The sequence below is a fragment of the Carlito syrichta genome, unplaced genomic scaffold, assembly GCF_000164805.1.
Source record: "Carlito syrichta isolate Samal-C Ts95f unplaced genomic scaffold, Tarsius_syrichta-2.0.1 Scaffold309093, whole genome shotgun sequence".
Classification (NCBI taxonomy): domain Eukaryota; kingdom Metazoa; phylum Chordata; class Mammalia; order Primates; family Tarsiidae; genus Carlito; species Carlito syrichta.
Genome location: NW_007253189.1, coordinates 317,068 through 340,542, shown reverse-complemented (window position 1 = coordinate 340,542; position 23,475 = coordinate 317,068). Strand labels below are relative to the sequence as shown.

Here is a 23,475-nt window from a genome sequence, read left to right as displayed (position 1 = left end):
ACAACAATAACAATAACATCAACAAACCCAGTTTTTGGAGTAAAGTTTGAAAATGTAATCAATTTGTAGTTCATAAACACAATAGTTGGGTTTTCATATGTATGTGTGAGATGGACCATCCACAAATCTTGTGGTGTCAGCACATTACCTGTGTGACAATTTAAGAAAGAAAGAAAGAAAGAAAGAAAGAAAGGAAGGAAGGAAGGAAGGAAGGAAGGAAGAAAGGAAGGAAGGAAAGAAGGAAGGAAGGAAGGAAGGAAGAATGGAAGGAAGAATGGAAGGAAGAATGAAAGGGAAAATGCTTTCTTTCCTGCAGGGCTTCCTGGGTACTTTATTGGATCATGAACCTTTTTTGTACAGAACATTGCACAGATCTAGAATTATATAGAACACAGTTTTAGAAATACCACTTCAAGAAAAGCACTGGTATTACTGAATTGGATTTCAGACTTTTGAAGGTTGCTTGTAGGTGAGTTCTTGAGCAGTCACCCTGGGAGTTATCTGTCATGTGTCTGACTTTAAGTACATGCTTCCCCATGCACTATTTTCACTGCATCCCTCCAAGTTGTGATCTATAGCTATTGAACAAGCAGGACTTAAGGAACATAATTGGAAAGTAGCAATGCTTATTTTGTTTTCCTATAAAGTTTACTGAGGGTACATGAAGTCTACTGACTTTTTTGTACTGAAGATGTATTACACAACCAGATGCTATGTCAGACAATGCTTTCTAAGTGAAGCATGGGGAGATTCATGAGTTCTCTGGTCCCTTCTATATAATAGAAGGCCCTTGTTCACTCCAAGTTCCTTTTCAGAGGAAATTCAGTACTGAGACAGGCTGGTGGCATGAGGGAGCTCAGCACCCAGAAGCGGGGCTGCTGTTGGGCCCCCACTTATCTACATGGCTATTCCTAGTTACAAAGTGAAGCTCGTGAATGTGGTCTGTTAGTCATAATCACTCTTCTGAGCCTCCTGAGTGACCCACAACTCTGGCTGCCTAGAAGTCCCCACCTCCCCGTAATCCTGCAGCTGTGGCACTATGTCCCTTCACTGTATGGACTAGTGTCAGGGTTGTGCCAAGTTATTATGTATTTTGAATAGCTTTCCTGACCAGAGGTAAGAAAAAAGTCAGCATGGCTGAAATATCAGTGAGAGTAAGGGCAGTGGTATAGATGAGGGCATCCAGGTGGGCAGTGGTCAGACCCTGTAAAACCTTATACATCATGTTGAAAATTATAGACTTTAAGAACATCAGAAAGTCAGCCAGGCACAGTGATTCATGCCTGTAACCCCAGCACTTTGGGAGACTGAGATGGGAGGATTGTTTGAATTCAGGAATTTGAGACCAGCCTGAGCAACATAGTGAGAACTCCTTTCTGCCAAAAAAATAAAAATAATAATAATAAAAAAAACAGTAGCCAAGTGTAGTGGCATGCACCTGTAGTTCCAGCAACATAGAAGGCTGAGGTGGAAGAATCACTTGAACCCAGGAGGTGGAGGCTGTGGTGAGTCGTGATCATGCCACTGTACTCCAGCCTGGGCGACAGAGTGAGACCTCAACTCAAAAGAAAGAAAAGAAAGAAGGAAGGAAGGAAGGAAGGGAGAGAGGGAGGGAGGGAGGGACAGAGAGAAAAAAAGAAAGAAAGAAAGAAAGAAAGAAAGAAAGAAAGAAAGAAAGAAAGAAAGAGAAGAAAGAAAAAAACAAAGGAAAGTTATTGAAAACGTTAAAAGAAAGTATAAAAAGGATATGATCAGATATGTGTTTTGAAAGGCTTGCTCTTTCCAAAGGCTGGAAGTTTGTATGTGATGGATGATGTTTGCATGCATTGAGCAATCAACCAGAATAAAGGAAACTTCTGGCATAGTCAGGCCCTGGTGAATCCCCACCCCTGGTTGGGTGGGCTGGGAGTCAGCTTGGCTGGTGGGCTCTGAAGCCAAGGTTGAGGAAGACTATCTTCTCTGGAGTCTCTTCAAGGGTCACATCTGTTTTTATCTGAGATGTCCTGTGATCAGGAGAGCTATGGGCTCTGAGTTGGGCAGGAAGACACAATGTGGAAGGTGGAGAGAAGCCTCCGTGGGCCTCACAATCAAGAGAGGCAAAAGCCAGAGACTGGGTCAGTCATAGGTCTAGAGACAGTGGGTTTACAGAGAGAGCAGATGCCTGGGATCAGCACACTGACTTGGTGAAGCAGCTCCCATATGGCTTCTGGACCAGACACCTGAATTTGACTGGTCAGAGTCAGGACAACAGACCTTTACCTTGTAAGAAACAGCATCAACTCCACTTGGTTAGGTTTTACATCTATGTTGTTGAACAGGGTCCCCTGGCTGATACCTGACTGATACACATTCCTGAGGGGACGGTGGAGTTTTGCTGGAGTTGGAGTGACTCCAAGATTTGAGGATGGGAGGAGAGAAGTTAAAGGAGTCACTGAGGCAAAAGATTTTGTAAGATTTCTTGTCTAAGCTGTTGTGCTTTTGGGGACAAGGCGAAAAAGTAGCACAGAGTTGTGGAAATGGCTCTTGTTTCCACCTCTAGACTTAGACCCATCCTGGTACATCAGGGAGTGCTTGTTTCAGAAACATGAAAAGATGATTTCTTAAGCAGAACCCTCAATGCTGAAAACTGTGACAGCAAGTGTCTGCCACAGGACTTGGAGCTGGAGCCAAAGAGTATAGACACGATAGATATGGTATGGTAGAAGGAATGGAAGGTCTGTAGGCTCTTAAGAGGAAGAAATGAGGTCTGTAGATCTATAAGAGGACCACTTCAGGAAAACCAAGAAATAACTTGGGACATCTATTTTTGGGAAGATTGATGGAGGGGGGGACATATTTCTGCCATAACACCAGAAGAGTTTAAGGCTCTTATTTCATGGATGCAGCTGGAGACCATCATTCTAAGTGAACTATCACAGAAACAAAAAACTAAACACCACATTTTCTCACTCATAAATGGGTCCTAAACATTGGGCATGGGGGCACAAAGGTGGAAATTACAAATGCTGGGCATTGCTTAAGGAGGGAGGGGGATGGATAAGGGGCACACAACCACCCACTGGCTACCATGACCACTACTAGGAAGAGAGGGCTCACTAGAACTCAAACCTCACCTGCATGCAATTTACTTATGCAGTAAATCTTCACATGTACCCACAACTCTAAAATGAAATAAAATACAAAGTAACAAAAGAATTGTTATTTGGGTAACACTATAAGGTGACCTTATTATTACCACAAGATGGTGGATGGTGTATATAATGCTCACATTCCATGTGACAATAAGGGCCTGGCAATTTTTCTTCTGCATCGTCTAAACATGAAGATAGTGAGGTGGCTTGAGAATTTTTGAAACACCCAAGTGATCTGTGAGTCATTTTCACTCTTTCTAAATCAACAACGCAATTTAAATTATAATTTGAAAATTCACAGTTACCTACTGTACTTTCACCTCAACAGCTGCAGCATTTCACTTCTGGCAACACTTATTCCCAGCCAGGCAGCTTGGAACACAGTTCGTGAAATACTTAACGTCCATCAGGAGTGAGCTCAGCGTTAGCAAGTCAGCTGAGGTGATCTTTTTTAGATGTCTGAGGAATGAATAAACTAAAATTGCTTGGGGAGACAGGAAAGAAGCTCTTTCCAGGGGTATTGCTTCTGTGTGCTCCGTTCCACATTTTTTTCCCTAACAAATCATTGAAACAAATAATAACAGAAGCATTTCTGTCTTTCCTTCCGCTGGAAGAATGCCTGAGGAGGCTACTGCACTAGTTAATGTGGTTGCATACTGAATGCCCTAAATTATCCTCCACGAGTACTTTAAGAAGACCGTTCATTTTTAGATTTCTTTCTACAACAAATCCCTGAGAAACAGAATACATAAAAGAGAAATTAGAGAGAAAAGATCACTCACAATACATGTATAGGATGTAGTCTAAGGTGATGACTTTTTTTTATCTTTCAGCATCTTTACTTTAGACCTGAAGTTCTGATGGGGACAAAGGGAGGGTCTGGGATAAATCCCTGCAATGGAGTTTCAGACCCTCCATCTTCAGGTTGGCGGGTAATGTGTTCAGACAATGAGTGAACACTAGATGGCGTCCAAAACCTTAAAAAGCAGTGAAAGACCAGTTCCCTTTTCTGTATAGGCAAGAATGCAGGAATTGTGAACTGTGCTGCGATGAACATGCCGGTGCAGGTGTCTTTGTTATATGACGACCTCTATTCCTTAGGGTAGATACTTGGTAGTGGGATTGCTGGATGGAATGGTAGACCTACTTTTTGTTCTCTGAGAACTCTCCACATTGCTTCTCATAGAGGCTGTGCTAATTTACACTCCCACCAACGGTGTATAAGTGTTCCCTTTTCTCTACATCTGTGCCAGCATCTTTTTTCCCCCTAATAATGGCCATTCTGACTGTTGTAAGGTGTTTCTTTAAAAAATTTATTTTAAAGATGGGTACAAGCTGGGCTTGGTGGCTCAGCCTGTAATCCCAGAACTTTGGGAGGCCGAGGCAAGTGGATTGCCTGAGCCTGCAGTTTCGAGACCAGCCCGGGCAACTTGGTGAGAACTCGTCTCTGCAATAAAAATTTTAAAAAGGTCGGGCTCGGTGGCTCAGTCTGTAATTCCAGCACTTTGGGAGGCCGAGGCGAGCAAATTGCTTGAGCCTGCGGGTTTGAGACCCGCCCGGGGAACTTGGCGAGACCTCGTCCCTACAATAAAACAAAAACTAGCTGGGTATGGTAGTGTGTGCCTGTAGTTCTGACTATTTGGAAGGCTGAGGTGGAAGGATCGTCTGAGCCCAGCAGGTGGAGGCTACGGTGGCCGGGAGCGTGCCAGGGCACTCCAGTCTGGGCGAAAGAGTGAGACTCCAACTCAAAAAATAAAAAAATTTTAAAAATTTAAAAAATTATAGCTGGGCGTGGTAGTGCGTGTCTGTAGTTCTGGCTACTCAGAAGGCTGAAGCGGGATTGCTGAGGCCCAGGAGGTCGACGCTGGGATAGCCGTGAGTGTGCACGCCACTGCACTCCAGCCTGGGAGAAGAGGACAGACTCCAATTAAAAAAAAAAAAGGTACAATTCAGGGTTAGGTATACAAATGGTTATTGTACAGGTAAAGTTTGGGCCTCGCTTTGATCCCCACTTCACCTGGTTAATTTGCATTTCCCTGATGATAAGTGATGTTGAACATTTTTTCATTTGTTTGTTGGCCATCTGTACATCTTCTTTTGGGAAATGTCTGTCTAAGTTGTTTGCCCACTTTTTATTGCAAAGATATGAAATCAACCTAAATGTCCATCAACTTACCAGCGGATAATGAAAATGTGGTATATATACATCATGGAATACTATGCAGCCATAAAAAAGAATGAAATCATGTCCTTTGTAGCAACATGGATAGAGCTAGAGATTATCATCCTGAGTAAACTGACTCAGAAACAGAAAACCAAACATGCATGTTCTCACTCATATGTGGGAGCTAAATGGTCACAAGGATGGAAATAATAGACACTGGGGACATCAATAAAGGGGAGGGGGAAGGAGGGTTAGAGTTCAGAAACTACCTACAGGGCACAATGTTCACTGTCTGGGGAAGAGGCCACCTGAGACCCATTCCCCACCACCACACAATATGTCCATGTAGCAAACACATATAACCAATCCCCACCACCACAAAATATGTCCATGAAGCAAATACACATGTGTACCCTTGAATCTAAAATAAAAAAAAAAACGTTTAAAAATGCAGAAAACAGTCAATTATGGGAACTATAAAAATAAATACTCAAGCGTTCCCATTACTGGTGTTCTGTGAGGTACCCTTTACATAAGGGTTTGGTGGTCAAATATGTTTGGGATAACCATATACTTTACCTGCTCTAGGAGATTCTCAGTGCACACAGATGCACAATTTTTGAGATGTCTTCAGTGAAGAAGTCTGTACCAAGGAACCTATTACAGTAACAACCTACTACAATCCTGCTGTTCCAGTGTTCTTGAAACACACTTTGGGAAATGCCATTCTAGTTCAATCCCTGTCCCAAAGAAAGAGCAGTCCATACTATCTAAAAGAAGCCTTCCTTATACATGGTTATCTGACAATTTTTAAAACCATCAGATATGTTCTTAGGGCAGAATTGTTCATGGTAATGGTAACATTGGTTTAGTAGTTGTAATATGACATGCTCTATTTTTTTTTTTTTTTTTTTTGAGTTGGAGTCTCGCTCTGTCGCCCAGACTGGAGTGCAGTGACCGCTCCCAGCCACTGCAGCCTCGACCTGCTGGGCTCCAGTGAAGCTTCCGCCTCAGCCTTCCAAGTAGCTAGAACTACAGGCGCGCGCTACCACACCCGGCTGATTTTTTGATTTGTTGTAGAGATGAGGTCTCACTAAGTTGCCCAGGCGGGTCTCGAATTCGCGGGCTCACGCAATCCACTCACCTCAGCCTCCCAAGGTGCGGGATTACACTGAGCCACCGAGCCCAGCTGACATGCTCTATTTTAAGTGTTACTGTCTCCTCTCTTCAGTGTGTGTATATTTGCATGTACATGTATACATACATATACATACATGTATACCTGGCACATGGTAAGCCATTAATAAATTATCTAGGAAGATTCTATAGTCTGCATGGAAGAATAATTCTGGAGAATAAAAATAGACATTCTGCCCCTGAGATTAGAAAGGTAATTATCTATTATACAAATCTCTTATCTATGAAGGACAATTGAGAACAAAGACATATCCCCTTCCCTGGGAAATCTAGTTCTTGTCTCTGAGCTTACTACATTATTGTTAGTATGACTTATTTGCAAATTAATCTTACGTGACCTAGTGATATGTACTGAATTTTATTTAGCTCTTAATTGCTATTTAGAGTTCTTGCTTTGTATTTTCTAGGAAGTTATAGCTTGTCCCTGTAGGTCCAGGGCAAGTTGTAGATACAAAATATTTATCTTCCATATCCCATTGTTAATAATTCTATTCTGCAAATTTTCTTTACATTTTGCAATATTTGAACTTCTCAAGTCTGTTTATTCCTTTCTCTCAATGCCAATATTGAAACTTGAAACTAGTCACTTTCTAGTTAGCCACACACTAAATAAATTTTGGCAAGCTAAAAAGAAGAAATGTTCCCTCTTCTCTTTCAACTAAAAAAAAAAAAAAGATACCGTTGCCATCATTGAATGTCCTTGCAAATGCTATACATAAAAGAAATATGTTATCTGAACTTCAAAGACCGTTGTTACGTCCTATGAATTGTAATATCTAAAAAGACAATAATTCTGATTGATTGGCTTATTTGTTATGTGGTCCTGGTAATAATATTTTAATAGATACATCTTTTTTTTTTTTTTTTTGAGTCATGGTTTCACTCTATCACCCAAGTCAGAGTGCAGTGGTTCAATCATGGCTCACTGCAGCCTCAACCTCCTGGGCTCAGGCAATCCTTCTGCCTCAGCCTCCTGAGTAGCTGCCATGTCCAACTAATTTTTAGATTTTTTTGTAGAGATGAGGTCTTGCTATGTTGCCTCAGCTAGTCTCAAATTCTTGGACTCAAGCAATCCTCCTGCTTCAGCTTCCCAAAGTGCTGAGATTATATGCATGAGCCACTGTGCCTGGATAATGCATCTATTTTTTAAATTAGAAATTCTTGTGAGTTTTCTTTATAGAGCCATAAAGTGTTATTAGCTCATCCCTTTTCTCCCACATGTATGGAGGTTAAAACAAGTAAAGCCAGCTGGGCTTGGTGGCTCAGCCTGTAATCCTGTGCTTTGGGAGTCTGAGGTGAGTGGATTGCCTGAGCCCGCGGGTTCGAGACCCACCTGGGCAACTTGGCAAGACCTCATCTCTACAATAAATCAAAAAATTATCCAGGCATGTTAGCACATGCCTGTAGTTCCAGCTACTTGGAAGGCTGAGGTGGAAGGATCGCCGGAGCCCAGCAGGTGGAGGCTGCGGTGGCCAGGAGCGTGCCACTGCACTCCAGTCTGGGCGACAGAGTGAGACTCCAATTCAAAGAACAAACAAACAAAAAACAAGTAAAACCTATGGATTTGTGACTTTCTTATTTAAGAAGAGTTAGGGAGTTCTTGTCATCTCTGTGCCTCCGTTTCTTCATTCTTAAAATGAACATAATAAGGTATAGTATTGTTATAAGATTCAATTAGTTATAATCGTGACCAACTGGAAGGTATCACATAAGTATTTGTTTCTTTATAGTTCTATATGTTCCCAAGTGCATGTGCACACAGAGCAGTGCACACCAAGAAGGTGCTGAGTAGGGACTCGACAAAATTTTGAAGAGAGCTTGTGCTGTGAGGAGAAAGAGCACTGACCCTGGGTCACAAGACCCAAGTTCAGTCAAAATTTATGGCCAGTAACTGTGGAACTTTAGACACATCTCTTAACCTTTCTGAATCCCCCTTTCCTAAACTGGCAAATGGAAGTAATAATAATAATAAACTGCCCTGGCCCTTAGAATGTCTTAGAGGAACTCCAGAATTAATGCATGCAACAGTGCTTTATTCCTGGGAGCATATGATGACAATACAAATGCTGATCATAATGAAATGACAGAGTAGTCCTTCAGTCTACAAACTTTAAGCCAGGGATGATAAACATATATTAGTATGGTTTAGGTAAAAAAAATTTTTTTTTTGAGTTGGAGTCTCACTCTGTCACCCAGACTGGAGTGCAGTGGCCGCTCCCGGCCACCGCAGCCTCGACCTACTTGGCTCCGGTGATCCTTCTAAGTAGCTGGAACTACAGGCACGTGCTACCACACCCGGCTCATTTTGATTTTATTGTAGAGATGAGGTCTCGCCAAGTTGCCCAGGTGGGTCTCAAACCCGCGGGCTCAGGCAATCCACTCACCTCAGCCTCCCAAAGGCGCGGGATTACAGGCTGAGCCACCGAGCCCGAATAGGTAGAATGTTAAATCAATCTTTTGGACTATAGTGACTTCTTAAAGTGCCACTATCTTTACTCAACATGTTTTCATTCAATAAACATTTTTTGAGACACTGCCACGCATTGTACTAAATATTGAGTAAATAAAATCATATAAGAGAGTTTACCTTCAGGGAGCTTACCACCTAGTAGAGGAAGACGGGTATATAAACACAGATGAGCAGTATGTTTCACTTCTGTCAGTTATATCTTATGTATCATTTAAGTATCAAAGAAGTGGGTAAGGGAAGGAGAGACATGCAACTCCTGGATGGCAGAACAAGGCCCCATCATGAACCCTTGCTCTGTTTCTCTCATACTCAACATCCTTCCAGAGATCCGCAAGCTGATGAGTGGGCAGAGGCCTGCACGTGTGAAAGAACCACAGGGAACCATATACAGCAAGGCCACTCGTGTAGACTGCACTTGACTCAGGTCAACGACTGTCTGCTATTGAGGCAAATTGTGTATATGTGTATGTGTGGAGGGGGATTGCGGGGGACAAAGAGAGAGAGTTTTGCCCATTTGAGGGATTGAAATGATGACTAGTAAATATAAGGTCACTTCATTCTATCTATAAATCATAGCTATAAAGTAAAAACAAATATTTCTAAGTACACAATGAAAACCATAAGCTAATGCTTTGTTGAGAATAAACCATAACATTAGCTATAAGAACGGGCTTCTTATGTAATTCTCCACTATTATTTGCATGATTCTTAACATTTCAATACAGGCAGGAACACTCACAATGGACTTAACTACCTATCATACCAGGGAGGTAGCTTGACACAGCAGAAAGAAACAGCCAATAAATATCTGGATAGGTAAAAGGAAATAGGGAAAGAAAAGGGGAAAAAAATAGAAGAAAGGGAGAACAGGAGGGAAAGAGGGAAGAATGAAAGAAGGAAGGAAAGGATAAGGCAGGCGTGATGGGCACTGAGATGGGATGTTTGAATCAAAGCTCTGACTCGGTCTAGTTGGGAAAATTTGACAAGCTATTCAGTGAACCAGATTTTCTTCATGTGAACATGGGGCAAAACCCTTCAGGCTGACTATGACAATAAGAATTACTTTATAGTCATATAAGATGAGTAAATTCTCAAGATATACTGTGCAGCACAGTGCCTGGGGTCACCAATACTGCACACTTACCAATGTGCTAAGAGGGCAGATCTTATGTTCATTATTCTTGTCACAAAGGGGAAAACAAGAATAATAATAAATAAGAAGGCAGGAGGAAACTTTTGGAGGTGATGAATATGTTTATGGTACAGATTGTGGAGATGGTTTCACTGGTGCATACATGTCTCCAAATTCATCAAGTTGTATACATTAAATATGTACAGCTTTTTGTATTTCAATCATACCTCAATAAAGTGGTCTTAAAATTACTTTTATGAAATGCTGGATAAATAATAGGTGCTTAACAAATTGTAGCTGACAATTCTTTTTTTTTTTTCTGAATTGGGGTCTTAGTTGCCCAGGCTGGAGTGCAGTGACTCAATCATGGCTCACTGCAGCCTCCATCTCCAGGGCTCAGATGATCCTCCCGCCTTAGCCTCCTAAGTAGCTGGGACTACAGGCATGAACCACCACTCCAGGCTAATTTTTTAAAAAAAATTTTGTAAAGACTAGGTCTTACTGTGTTGATCAGGTTGGTCTCAAACTCCTAGTCTCAAGCAGTACTCTCATCTTAGCCTCCCAAGGCACTGGAATTACGGGTGTGAGCCACTTACCTGGCCTGTTGCTGACAATTCTTGAGTTTAGGTAAATAGTGCTGGTGCTACCACTTTTCATTAGCAAACTTTTGCACAGAAAACTGTGTACAGTATTATGCATTTTCTTACATTGTTATATGCACCAAGCTATGTACATTATAAAGATGCACTTTTACAGTATGTTCATGAGTTAGGAGAAAAAAATCTGATTTTTTAAAAATAAAATAAGTAATATGCCATCTTAAAACGGCATGTTCTCAATGTTCTATTGGATGCATATGTGTCTCAGAAAACATGAGAACCCTTACCTTTATCTGAGGGAAGTAAGCAAAGCAGGTATTGAATACCTGGACACCACTTAAACTGCGACATGTGCCTGAAGCCACAGTGCTGTCATCGAGCTTTCTTTTGTAATTAAGGTGCTTTTTGTATCATTATTGAAAGTGACTTTTCACGAATGGGTCAGATGTGGAAGGAAGATGAAAGAGAAATACTCACCGATAGGATCTGGTCTCCCCTCTGGAGCTCCCCACTTAGGTCTGCTGGTCCACCGGCCAGGATAAAGGATACAAAAATGCCTTCTCCGTCTTCCCCACCTACAATGTTGAATCCTAGACCTGTGGAGCCTTTGTGCAGGACCACCTTGCGGGGCTCCCTGTGGAAACAAATGGAGAATACAGCTCACAGAGTGACCCACTTGTCAGGCTGCTTTTTCTTTTCTTTCTTTATTTTAAAGACAGGGTTTCACTCTGTTGCCCAGGCTGCTCCAGTGGCAGAATCATAACTCATTGCAGCCTTAGACTCCTGGGCTCAAGTGATCCTCCTGCCTCAGGCTCCCAAGTAGCTGGGACTACAGGCATGTGCCACCACACCTAGCTAACTTTTCTACTTTTTTGGAAAAGCTAGGTCTTGCTTTGTTGCCCAGGCTGGTCTTGAACTCCTAGTCTCAAGCAATCCTTCCACCTCAGCTTCCCAAAAGTGTTAGTATGGCTGGCTAAGAGTTAGATAGCTTTTACTTTGACTGGGATATATGATATCGGCGATTCACTCACTACCCATGAAAATGGTTTCCCAAAGTAAGATACATTTGCACATCAAGAAAGAGGTTAATAGCAGGACAGATGTCTGCATTCCTTACTATAACAACTACCAAAATTTCATGCAAAATCATTCCTTAATTCTAAAACATTTTCTTAAGCTAGCTTTATTTCCACTTTTCCTTTGTTTAGAACATCTCTTTTTGGTTTATATACTACAATATTGCTCAGTAGGTTGGATATATCCAAGAAAGGGGAGGAATTTGTGGGGACAAGAGACGAGATTGAATGGTCAGATATGAAAGCCCTTTATATGCCAGGCTGTGGGGTGCTGTTTGCTTGACTGTTAATCAAAATTACTCTGTAGGCAGTGGGGACTCATTGAAAGAATACTTAAATTTATTTTAGGAAGATTAACAAAGGGTCATTTGTAGGGTTGATTGAAAGGGAAGCACAGATAAAATGGGGGGTGGGAAAGTCATTTAGAATGTTGTCTAAGTAATCCAGCTGTGAAGCAGTGGCAGCCAGAACAAGGGTGTCAGCAGTGAGAATAAAGAAAAAAGGATGACGTGTGAGAAAGTCTGAAGAGAGAAGCGATCGATTCAGGTATTGGAAAAGGAGGAGACAGAGTACCCAAGCCACTAGTAAAAGGCGGATGAGTAGGATTTTGACATACTCAGTTCCAGGCCATGGTGGGATATCCATGGGGAGATGTTCTGAAGAACTTGGGGTCGAAGGACAAAAACTTGGGTCCTCAGGGAGGACTGTGAATGCAGACCAAGGGTCACTGATAAAAAAGGTCTGAGAAAAAAATCTCGAGCCAATGGTTTCCTGAGTTTATGTAGAGGCCAGAAAATTATAAAAATATGGAATTGTAAGAGACCTTAAAAGGTATCTAGTTCAACTTTCTCTATCAGTAGTTTACAAAAGTGTTCTGTAAGCCTTAGGTTTGAACAAGTGTCGTTTGGATCACCCACCTTCCTTTCCCAAACATCTCAGTTCCAATCCCTGAAGTTCCTCTTCTATTTTCCTGCTCTTGATGATGGAAGAATGGTAAAGAGTTATCATAATATATTTTTATGCTAATGTCTACATAAAGGGTTTTTTATTTGCCATCACATTTCCATGCATAAAGTTATATACTATATATATGTTTAGCCTTATTATGAGGCATACATAAAATGAACACTGCAACTTGAACTGTAAGTGATATGTTACTTATTGATACATTAAGTCACAGGTAAATTGACATGAAGTTAATTCATTTTATTCTACAAATACTTGGCAAACACCTACGGTGTCGGGAACAGTTTCAGGTGCTTATAATGTTTGCAAACAAAACAAATATCCCTGCCCTTTTGGGCTTACATTCTAAAGAAAGTAGACCTCTAACAAACAATAGATGCAATAAATAAGTTCACTATTTAATATATTAATAGGCAATATGTATTTTGGAGGGAAAAAAAGCAGAGCAGTGGAAGAGGTATAGGTTGTGGCAGGGGTGGACCTCAAGGGATTCGTTGAGAAGGTGACACTTAAGACTGAAGAGGTAAGGAAACAAGTCATGTAGATATCTAAAGGAAGAACATTTCAGCTGGAGGAAAGGAGCAATCAAACAGAGACTCTAATAGGGAAGGGTGCTTGGTGTTGTCAGAAGAGAATCAGGAGGCCAATGTGACTGGACTTGAGGGAATGTGAAAGGAGAGTAAGAGTCGAAGAAGCCAATGTGTCCATTTTCTATTGCTGTGAAACAAATTGCCACAAATTTAGCAGCTTAAAACCACACCCATTACTGTGTTACAGTTCTGTAGGTCAGAAATCTGGGTGGGCTTGTCCCCGTTGTCTGCTTGGTAGCTGGGTTACCAGTCAAGGTGTCAGCTAGGCTGAGCCTTATTGGAAAGCTCTGTGGAAAAGTATGTTTCTAAGTTTATTCAGGTTGTTGGCAGAATTTAGTTTCTTGTGGTTGTAGAACTGTCTAAGTCAGGGTTTTTCCAAAGAAATTATATATATATATATATATACCCCAAATTAAATTATATATATATAATATATATGTACACACACACACACACACACACACACACACACACACACACACACACACACACATATATATAGAGAGAGAGAAATAAGGAATTGGCTTGTGTAGTTATGGAAGCTGTTAAGTTCCAGGATCTGCAGTTGGCAAGCCAGAGACCTAAGAGAGCCAGTGATATGGTTCCAGCCTGAGTCCGAGTGTGAAGGTGGAAAAAGACTAATGTCCCAGTGTGAAGACAATCAGGAAAAAGCAGTGATTTCTTTCTTACTTTGCTTTTTTGTTCTATGCATGTCTGCAATGGATTGGATGAGGCCCACCCACATTGGTGAGGACAAACTACCTTACTCAGCCTATTGATTTAAATGTTCATCTCATCCAGAAACACCCTCACAGACACATGTAGAAAAATGTTTAACCAAATATCAGCCAAATTGACACATAAAATTATCTATCAAAAGAACCCATTTCAGACGGGCTCGGTGGCTCAGCCTGTAATCCCGCGCCTTTGGGAGGCAGAGGTGAGTGGATTGACTGAGCCCGCGGGTTCAAGACCTGCCTGGGCAGCGAGACCTCATCTCTACAATAAATCAAAAAATCAGCCGGGCGTGGTAGCGCACGCCTGTAATTCCGGCTACTTGGAAGGCTGAGGCGGAAGGATCGCCGGAGCCCAGCAGGTCGAGGCTGCAGTGGCCGGGAGCGGCCACTGTACTCCAGCCTGGGTGACAGAGTGAGACTCCAACTCAAAAAAAAAAAAAAAAAAAAAGAACCCATTTCCTCAGCTCCCAGGGGCCACCCACATTCCTGGTCACATGGCTCCCTCTATGGTGCCTTAAATTCTTTACACATTTGGAATCTCTCTGACTCCCTTTTCTGCTACTACCTGTAACTGAATTTAACTCTCTGCTTTTCAAGGATGGATGTGATTAGCCTAGGCCCACCTAGATAGCTCCTATGTTAAGATGAATTGATTAGTAACCATAATTACATTTGCAAAATCCTTTCTTTCCCCCTAATGTAAGGTGACTTACCTGAGAAAGTAACACCAGGAGGTAGATATCATGGGGTTATCTTAGGATTTTGCCCACTCTGGTCAGAGAGACAACAGTGGGTAAATCCTGCAGGGCCTTGTAGACCATTTTGAAAAACTTTGACTTTTACTCTGAGAAAAATAGGTAGAAAGCCTATGAGGAGAATGATTTGATTTGATTTACATTTAAAAATGATTACTTTAGTATAAAACAGACTCTTACTGCACCTGGATGGCCTTGGGAGTTCCCCTGCACCCCAGGAACACTGAGGAGGAAAGAAAAGTGGAACATTCCACTCATTCTGCCTTGTGGCCACTAGGTGGGGGTAGAAACTCAGCTCCCCTCTGGACCCAGTGGGGGAGAGAAAACCGGGTGTTAACACTGCCTTGAACCCCCTCCTGCGGCCTGCTTGTCTCTGGGTGAGGAAGAAGTTCAGCTCCCCACTGGGCCCTGCTGACATGACTTTGGCAGGCAGAGTGGTTGCCAACCAGTGCTGCTTTCATCTTTCTCCTCCTTCACTGCCACAGCAGGGGTGAAGTTCAGCTTCCTGTTGGTCCTCATCAATACTAGGAGTAGGGGGATGGAATACCAGCTGGTGCCACCTCATTCCAGCTTGTTGCTGCCCAGTGGGGGCACAAGTTCAACTGCCTACTGGAAAGTGGAGTATCAGCTGGCACTACCTCATATCACCTTGTTCTGCCCGTTTGCTGCCAGATGCTATCAGTAGCCCCTTCTGCCCGCTGACATCAGCCCAGTGGAGGAACTGGAGGATCATCTTATAGTTGCCTCTCCTGCCTGCTCGTGGTAAAGTCAGAAGTCTAGCTCTCTGCACAGCCCCACTGACACCGCCGGGGTGAAGAGACTGCTTTTCTTCGGTTTGAGTAGAGTGGGTCAGTATTATCAAGTTTCCCGGTTGTATTAGTACAACCTTTCCCCACTCCTCTGTCTAAAGAGATCAAGCTTTACTCGAGCCTTTCTCTTTGTCTGTGCCTACTGGCAGTTCCAAGCAGCAGGTTTCCCCAGCGCCCTGTCCAGGATATAGCCAGTAAAAAGAAAGTCCAGGGGACTTGCCACTGTGTCACTCCTTTCCTGATCAGTCTGTCACCTCCATTTCAACGTTTAGAGTCTTCTTACATTTATTTGTTTTATTGTGTCCAAGTTTTTTTTTTTTTTAATAAGAGGGAAGATTAGAGAGAAATGGAGATACTTCATTCTGTCAGGAACTAGAAGTCTAGGTTCTGGATACATTTTAAAGGTGGAGGACAAAGAATTTTGATGGAAGAGCTATTGTAGAAATCTCCCTCTTTCCCAAAAAGAAATATTCATACAAACATTCTTAGTGGGTCTAACAACAAGGAAGCTGTGAAGAGTAAACATCAATGGAGGGAAAGGGCGATTATGATTAACACCTCCCTGTGTGCTAGATGTGGCTCTTGGTGCTTTATGTACCTCAGAACTACTCAGTGAAGGTTGTATACTGATGTCTGTAACCATTTTGAAACAGATGCAGAAAGCAAAATGGATTGGTGATGAATGGATGAATAGATTTGCTGTAGAGTAAGTATAGGAAAATGTTTTCCTAATTATTATTATTATTCTTTTAGATTAGAAAATATAGTTTATTTAGAAAGTAAATTAGAGAGAGGAAAAAGAAAGAGGAGATTTACCTCCCAAGGTAGAGATGGGGGCCAAAGCTTAAGAAAACATGACCTAGCCATAGCTTAGCAAGGCTCTGGTGGCAATGGTATGGTAGTGGCAATCTATTATTATTTTTTTAAGAGACAGAGTCTTTCTCTCTCTGTCACCCAGGCTGGAACTCTGTGGTGCAATCATAGGTCACAGCAACCTTGAACTCCTGGCTCAAGAGATCCTCCTGCCTCAGTCACTCGAGTTGCTGGGTCACCATACCATATTTTTATTTTTATTTTTTGGTAGATATGAGTGATGGCTCACTTTCTTGCTCAGGCTGGTTGTGAACTCCTGGCCTCAAGTAACCTTCTTGCCTTAGTTTCTTTCCAAAGTCCTGGGATTACAGGCATGAGCTACCATGCCTGGCCAGGAAAATGTTAATAGTGAAATCTACGTGGTGAGTATATGAATGTAAAACGATTTATATTTCTCTTTATGTCTGAAAATTTTTGTACAACATTTTGAGAAAAATAAATAATCTGATGAAGAAATTATTAGAACAACTTTTTAGGTTAGTAAAACAAGACTGCTTACCCAAAGTTTTTAACTGAGTTTAATAAGTAGCAAAGGCAGGATTAGGATATAGGTTTTCTTACTCAAAATTTCTAAGTCCAGAATATGGTAAATACCTGGGATTGTCAACCAGCAAGCTGAAGATCAAATCTGACTCACAGTATATAAAAATGTTTGAATTAGTTGCTCATGTTTACAATTTTTAAAATTTGCATACAATGTGAATGTGTGGCTTCACATGAAAAGAATTTGACATTCTGTCAACACTGGCTCTCAGTTTTGCTGCATGATGAACTTGGTTTAGAGAATAACCTTTCTTCAGAAGGGTCACTTATTCCAGCTCGCCACAGTCCTAACCTCATTCTCATGCTTCTCAGACAAAAAAGCTGTCAGTTGCATCCCATTTGCACTTCTTACAAAGTTAAGAGGAAAGGAAAACATTCCCTGTACTAGCGCTTCTATCAAACATGGAGGTAAAAAGCTTTATGGAGGGAGTCTTCTATTTTAATAAAAATAGCAGAGAACAGGTTTCTTATGGAAATAAAGATTATTCTTACATGTTTAATAAGGAATGTGACTCTATGCAGGAAGAATACAGCTTTAAAAGATCATTAGAAAATATCATTCCCCCTTACTTATCTGTCACTCATCTAGGGGTATTTATTAGAGACCCTTACACTTGGACATACTCTTCCTGTCTATAGAAACACAAAACACAAAATATCTTAGAGAGAGTAGATTTTATTTAGTTTACCTGGACTCTGTTTATTTCAAAGTACCTGAACAAATCTTTTAAGCCAAATTATTTGGAGTTTTTGTAACTCATGAGACTTAAATGCCTTTTTAAAAATAGAATTTTAAGCCAGGCTCGGTGGCTCAGCCTGTAATCCCGTGCTCTGGGAGGCTGAGGTGAGTGGATTGCCTGAGCCCGCAGGTTTGAGACCCGCCTGGGCAACTTGGCGAGACCTCATCTCTACAATAAATCAAAAAATTATCTGGGCATGGTAGTGTGTGCCTGTAGTTCCAGCTATTTGGAAGGCTGAGGCAGAAGGATCGCTGGAGCCCAGGAGGTCGAGGCTGCAGTGGCTGGGAGAGGCCACTGCACTCCAGTCTGGGCGACAGAGTGAGACTCCAACTCAAAAAAATAAATAAATAAATAAATAAAATAAAAATAGAATTTTATATCACAGTGAATTATGCCACTCTTTTTAATAATGAAGAGAAATGACAAAAAAATAAATCTGTAAAATGGAATGCAAATAAAATGTCCTAGGCATACTTCAAGTGATTTGCTTTTTCTAATTTAACTTCTTATACTAATAACCTATTAAGTTAAACTATAGATTTTAAAGTAATTTTATGTATATTTTTTCTCTTAGGGGGTCAAAACAGTGTAAAGTATTAGAAGTCCTATTTCACTTTTTTCCTTTTATAAACAACTTTACTGACATATAATTTATGTATGATAAACCATATATTTGAAATGTACAATTTGATGAGTTTTGACAGAGTACACACCCATGAAGCCACCACACCCATCTCTAGAGAGAACATTTCCATCCCTCCAAAATGTTCCCTCATGCCCCTTTGTGAAATCCCACCATTGCCCTGGGCAACCACTGATCTGTTTTCTGTCACTAGAGATATGCTTTGTCTTTTCTTGACCCTCATACAAATGAGATAATACAGTAAGTACATTTTGTGTCTGAGATTCCTGTCTTACTAACATTTAAGTATGTCAACTTGTCTACAATCACACAGCAAGTATCAGAGCTTTACTATGCGTGAAGTGTTTTGTCTAGTAGGTGGAGAGAAACCTTAAGGAACAAAAAATAAAAAATAAAAAAAGAACTAGACTAAAATATACTTTATGTGAGAGGAGGATCTGAATTTTAGAAAAGGATTGCAATATATTACACCAAAATTATTGACACTTTGCCCTTACCGCCTATGATTTGAACCATATGCTCCAACACTTCATCCTGTGTTGTCTTGCACTGTTCTCTCTCTGAACATCATGGTGTTCACCTGTCTCCATCCCCTCTAATTCAGGCTTTGACCTTCAGGATATGCTTTTAATTTGAAGTTATTCTAGCCTCAATCTTCCAAACACATTCTCTCCACTAAAATGTACATCTGATTCTTTTACTTTCCTGCTTAAGTGTCTCCAGCTACCCTGCATGCTTCCCTGAGTCTGACATGTTGCCCCATACCTTTATGACTTGGTTCAGGCCATCTTAAAACCCAGTTCAAGTGTGACTTCTCTGAACCCGTAGGAAGTGACGGTCACTTGTTCCTTGGGTTCACACTGTGACTTGCATGCATCACTCTATTGCAGCATTTTTCACAGTGTGCAGTAATTGTTTGCTCATATATCTTTCTCTATAGAATGTGAAGTTCTGGAGCCTAGGCACCAGCATTTCACTAGCAGTAGCAAGATGCTTGACAAGTAGCAGGAAATCAAGAAATAGTAATTCAATGGATTACTATTTGGATAAATTCTCAAAGTGATTTATAGTTATTATTCAGATTATAATTAGTTATAAAAACGTCTTTCCTGCTTGCTAGATTTTAACCAGGCATGGCAAAATCTAAGACTGAGCCGATAACACAAATGAGCAAAGCTTCAGATAAAGGAGGAATCATAACAAACTGGAAAACACATTTCATCTAACAGGAGGGCTACTTCTGCTCAACTCTGGACAATTGCTTCAAGCAGGAGTATCAAATAACAAGACCAGATTCTCCATTTTTTAAAGGTAAGTCAAGAATTTAGACTTTTACATAACTTATCCAGAATTTAAAATGGACGGTGGCTAAAAAATTTAGAAGTATGGTTCAAGACAAATCACACATGTCTGTGTTGTGGATCTAGCTATAAGCTGCCAGTGTGAAACTCCACATTGTTGGAAATTTAACAACACAGTTGGTATCTCCTTTGTATCTTTCTCTTCCATGCTGCACAGTGTGGTACTTAGCATGTGATTATTCTCTGTAACTTTAAGTTGATATAATATTCCACATTCAGCTCATCTCTGTCCTTCCCTATTCAAGTTCTCCCATTCTGGAATACTCTTTTTTTTTTTTAATTTTGTCTTAATATTTTTTCCTTTTATATTAGACCTGGTCAAGGTCCATCATCTTGATGATGACTCATTTCCAAATGTTTTGAGACACAGTGTCTTCAGAATGCTTATTGCTAAGGCCAGTGATTCTGGGTCTGATGAATAATGCCCTGCATTCCTATTAACTGTTTTGTGTGTGAAGATTTTGTAGCCTCCAGTGAGATCATAATCTCCTGGAAGTGAGGAGTCAGGTTTATATTTCTAGGTCTCTCTAATATATGTAGAAGAGGGTTTTAATAAACACCTGATGACTGAATAAATAAGCACACACCACCAATTTATAAAGAACTTAAATACTTTTTTTTTTTTTAGTTGGAGTCTCACTCTGTTGCCCAGACTGGAGTGCAGTGGCCGCTCCCGGCCACCGCAGCCTCGACCTGCTGGGTTCCGGCGCTCCTTCCACCTCAGCCTTCCAAGTAGCCGGAATTACAGGTATGCGCTACCACACCCGGCTGATTTTTTGTTAAATACTATTTATACTGAAATAATTTGGGCTCTAATTTGCTGTGTCATTCATCATCCAGAATTCATGTGGCCCAGGGTCCCATTACTAGTCATTATTATCCATCAGTATACATTGACAGTAGAACAAAATTCTGACTCTCATTCCTCATTCAGGATTTAGCTTAGAGATTATGATCTTCTGGCAGCCATCCCCGATACTCTTCTTATCCTCCCTACTCTAGACTGGATGACTCCCCTGAGCACTCTTTCTATGTTATCTGTCATAATTTGGTATTCCATTGGATTGGATTCCTCATCTCCCTCTCCAGTTAGCAGAGTGTTCAACTCCAGAGCAGGGACTCACACAAAGCAGATGTGTTGCAATCTGCTTTTTGTCTTCAGTTCCTTGTAAATAACAGGTGCTTATTGTCTGCTAATTTCAAATATCTTACTAGGTTTTAAGTATGGAACATACAGAAGATGGAACCTGGTCACTCATAATATCAGTATTTTTTAAAAGAAGTTATCTATCCGTTTAAAAATAGAGTTTATTCAACCATTAATCCTTCAATAAACAAACATTTACAGAGTGCCTACTTTGTGTTAGGCACTGTGACTACAAAGATTAAAGCTCCTGGGATAGAAGGAGCCACATGTGAACAGCTATAAAAGCCCAAGAACTGGAAAAGTGCTCCAAGAGAAATACGTGAGCAATGAGCTAAAGTAGCCAGGAACCTTCTTTCTAAATAGATGTTATCTTTTAATCATGTCATCCAGAGGAAATACATTATATTCATGTATGCGTTTTATTTTTCTCTGAATGTGATGTAAAAAGCCTTTATAATTATAAAACCATTGGATGCTGAACAATGGAAGAAACGCCAGCCTGACCTGCTCCCAGCTGTGGCAGATCAGCAGCATAATCTTGTTTAGCTGGCGTCTCAGAGGACGTTCTCAGCCAGTCAGGATGTTTTCAGGAGCAAGGAAGGGGTTGACGTGGGCTATCTTCCTCTCTTAACAACAGATGGCCTAAGAGGGTTCAGGATTCAAAGAGGAAAATGACTACTTAAACTTGAAGGGTTTCTCATGGTCACTAGTAGGCTGTTCCTTGAACTTTGAGCCTCTGGGCTTGCAAAGTCACTCCAGTCAACTCCTACAACACCTACGGTTAGAGGCTGTGGCTAGTAGTGGGGATTAAGGTATAAATATGTTTTTAGTCATTCTTCTAAAATACGTAACTGACCATGCTACTCTCTTGCTGAAAAGCCTTCTAAGGATCTGTATGCCCTCAGAATAAGGTCTAAACCTCTAAGCAAGGCACTCAAAGCTCCCCATCATTTTGCCTTCACCACCTCCCCCACACTTCATGTGACTGTGCTGTCTTGCATGCCGTTTCAATCATAAAAAGTTGCCAACCACAACTTCTTACCATTGTCTTTGCCTGAGCTATTTTCTCTGGCTAGAAGGATATTTACCCCTGCTATTCATGTTTTTCTAATGAACTTCTACTTGGCCTTCAAGACTGAGGCCAGGTGCCATCTCTTCTCTGTTGTCTCTCCACCTTCACCTCCAGAAGAACTGACCATTTCTTCTTTTTTGAAACCACACTGTCCTTTCATTGATCAAACCACTATCATTGCCTTTACCTTTCTAAAATTACTTTGCTTACCCTTCCATCTACATTTTCTGTGAATATGTATGGTTGTGAATGATTAAAAAAAAACTTAAGGTATTTTATAAAGGAATTTTTGGAACTAGTACAGGCTGAGTATGTGAGACATACACACAAAAGTATGTCTTATGAATTAAAACAAGCGAGGAGTTGGGAGAAATGATATTGAGTTATAGTTTTACCTCTACAAGGATCTGTGGGAACTCTGCATGCCCTTGGCAAGGTCAGGTTCTTTGCTTGGTTAATGGAAGGAATAATGTTTATCTCGCGGGGAAGTGACATATTTCAAATAAGATAACGAGCAAAAGGCATCTAGAAAACTGAGAAGTGTTAAGGAAAATTATACATAGAGTTTCTATTTCCAATCATTTGGCAGATTAGATATTCCAAAAACCCCTCTCATTACAAAGCAGATAATATTCTGAATAAAATACTTTAAAATGCTTAGTTAAGCTTGCAAGTAAGAGGAATCCTTGGAGGCTGAAAATGAAGCAGAAATGTGAGCTCAGAAGAAAGCAAGTGTCAAGAATAGCAGCAGACTGAAGAGCAAAGAGCTGGTGTTTCAGTGTCTTGACGGCAGCATGAAAAGGGGTGTGTGGACCCAAATGTGGGATTAGATCAAAGATGCCTCAGTAGAACTAGGAACCTATAAGTCTACACACTAAACAAAAGAATATTGTGCAAAAATATTAGTCCCTCAATGATGTTAAGGTTTTATACCTAAACTGACCTTGGCTCAAAGCAAGAAGGCATGTTTGAATGTCGCAGAAGTTATACTTTAAAGACTAAAACTCATAAAACTGAACAAATAGGGAGAAGAAAAGAGGGAGAGCCCACCTGGCTGGTAAGAGAAAAGAACCTAGAAATGTGTCTCCATCACTGTGAGGCAGAAGTGCTCTCCACTCCAGCTCCAGGTCACTGACATGAATGTGCTGCCCAGGTTGACTGTGCTAACATATGAGATGGCTTCATCTGGCCATCCTTGTACAAAGATAGTAGCCATTAATGTCATCTGGATAGCTGATTTATCTTTCTCAGAGACCAGGCTCATCACCCAACCTGCTCATTAAAATATGATTTCCCAAAGCCGGGCTCCGGTGGCTCAGCCTGTAATCCCGCGCCTTTGGGAGGCTGAGGTGAGTGGATTGCCTGAGCCTGCGGGTTCGAGACCCGCCTGGGCAGCGAGACCTCATCTCTACAATAAATCATAAAAATCAGCCGGGCGTGGTAGCGCATGCCTGTAATTCCGGCTACTTG

At 41.1% G+C, this 23,475-nt stretch overlaps 1 protein-coding gene across 1 annotated transcript in view; it reads right to left on the bottom strand.

Moving 5' to 3' along the window:
* The window catches only part of LOC103269154 (disks large homolog 2), a 378,014-nt gene that overhangs the window by 57,081 nt on the left and 297,458 nt on the right, over window positions 1-23,475 (bottom strand). The window contains exon 9 of the mRNA XM_021716926.1: window positions 11,171-11,327. Coding sequence (XP_021572601.1) covers window positions 11,171-11,327 — 157 coding nt within the window. The remainder of the gene's footprint in view (window positions 1-11,170; window positions 11,328-23,475) is intronic.